The 1120-nt window shown below is 49.6% G+C and overlaps 1 protein-coding gene across 1 annotated transcript in view; it reads right to left on the reverse strand.

Annotated features, from left to right (window-relative positions):
- LOC106810082 (plasma membrane calcium-transporting ATPase 3-like) overlaps window positions 1–1120 on the reverse strand; it is a 35923-nt gene that overhangs the window by 20502 nt on the left and 14301 nt on the right. Inside the window, exons 7-8 of the mRNA XM_014813356.1 lie at window positions 907–1056; window positions 8–40 (exon numbers count right to left, since the gene is read on the reverse strand). Of these exons, the coding sequence (XP_014668842.1) occupies window positions 8–40; window positions 907–1056 (183 nt within the window). The remainder of the gene's footprint in view (window positions 1–7; window positions 41–906; window positions 1057–1120) is intronic.

Raw genomic sequence — 1120 nt, forward strand, 5'->3', positions numbered from 1 at the left:
CGTCGAGATGCCGCACCAAGTTGTTGTCGTGCATCATTTTCTGCGCGGAGGCGAGAGAAACAAGAGAACGTGTGAACGTCCGCAAGCGTCAAGATACCGCACAAGGTCGTTGTCTTGCATCATTTTCTGCGCGGAGGCGAGAGAAACAAGAGAACGTGTGAACGTGCGCGAGCGATCGTAGCGCTACCTAGATCGATACCTCTCACCTTGACGGAGTAGGCTAGGGAGAGCATGACGGTGAGTGGAAGACCATGGTTCATACAGGAGGACTGAAATTTTTCCCAAGGACTTTTCAAGGACTTTTCAAGGGCATTTTATCGGAAATTCAAGGACATTTTATCAGACATTTTATCGGAATTCATACACAGAACAACACATACCTGGATTAATTTAATAACCCCATTCTTAATCACTGCATGTCACCTCTAAAACTTACCTGGATCACATTAATAAACCCGTCACTTCTACAACATACCTTGATTTACTGACTGATTTTATTGACTTACTGTAATTTGTGATCATCATTTAACTGTCTATCGTGTCTATAGCTTTTTAAGCTCATTTAATGCAATTTTTATTGAGGTTTGCACATTATTGATGGTACAAAATTTCTTTTTAAAACAGGCAAGGATTCTTTCTAAAAATTCAAGGACATTTTCATGAAATTCAAGCACTTTTCAAGCACAAAATCAACATTTACTAAATTCAAGTACTTTTCAAGGACTCCCCTCAAATTCAAGGACTTTTCAAGGACTGTGCGAACCATGAAGACCTTCGGGCACGGCGACCGTGCCAGGGGGCGCTGACGCGAACGTAGCACGCCAGGGGGCGCTGACGCGAACTTCGCACACCAGAGGGCGCTGACGCGAACGTGGCGCACCAGGGGGCGCCGCGCTGCGCTCTCACCTTGACGGAGTAGGCTAGGGAGAGCGTGACGGCGAGTGGAAGACCTTCGGGCACGGCGACCACGAGCACGCCAGGGGGCGCTGACGCAAACGTGGCGCGCCAAGGGGCGCTGACGCGAACGTGGCGCACCAGGGGGCGCTGTGCTGCGCTCTCACCTTGACGGAGTAGGCTAGGGAGAGCGTGACGGCGAGTGGAAGACCTTCGGGCACGGCGA

This window comes from Priapulus caudatus, unplaced genomic scaffold, assembly GCF_000485595.1.
Source record: "Priapulus caudatus unplaced genomic scaffold, Priapulus_caudatus-5.0.1 Scaffold409, whole genome shotgun sequence".
In the NCBI taxonomy this organism is placed as follows: domain Eukaryota; kingdom Metazoa; phylum Priapulida; class Priapulimorpha; order Priapulimorphida; family Priapulidae; genus Priapulus; species Priapulus caudatus.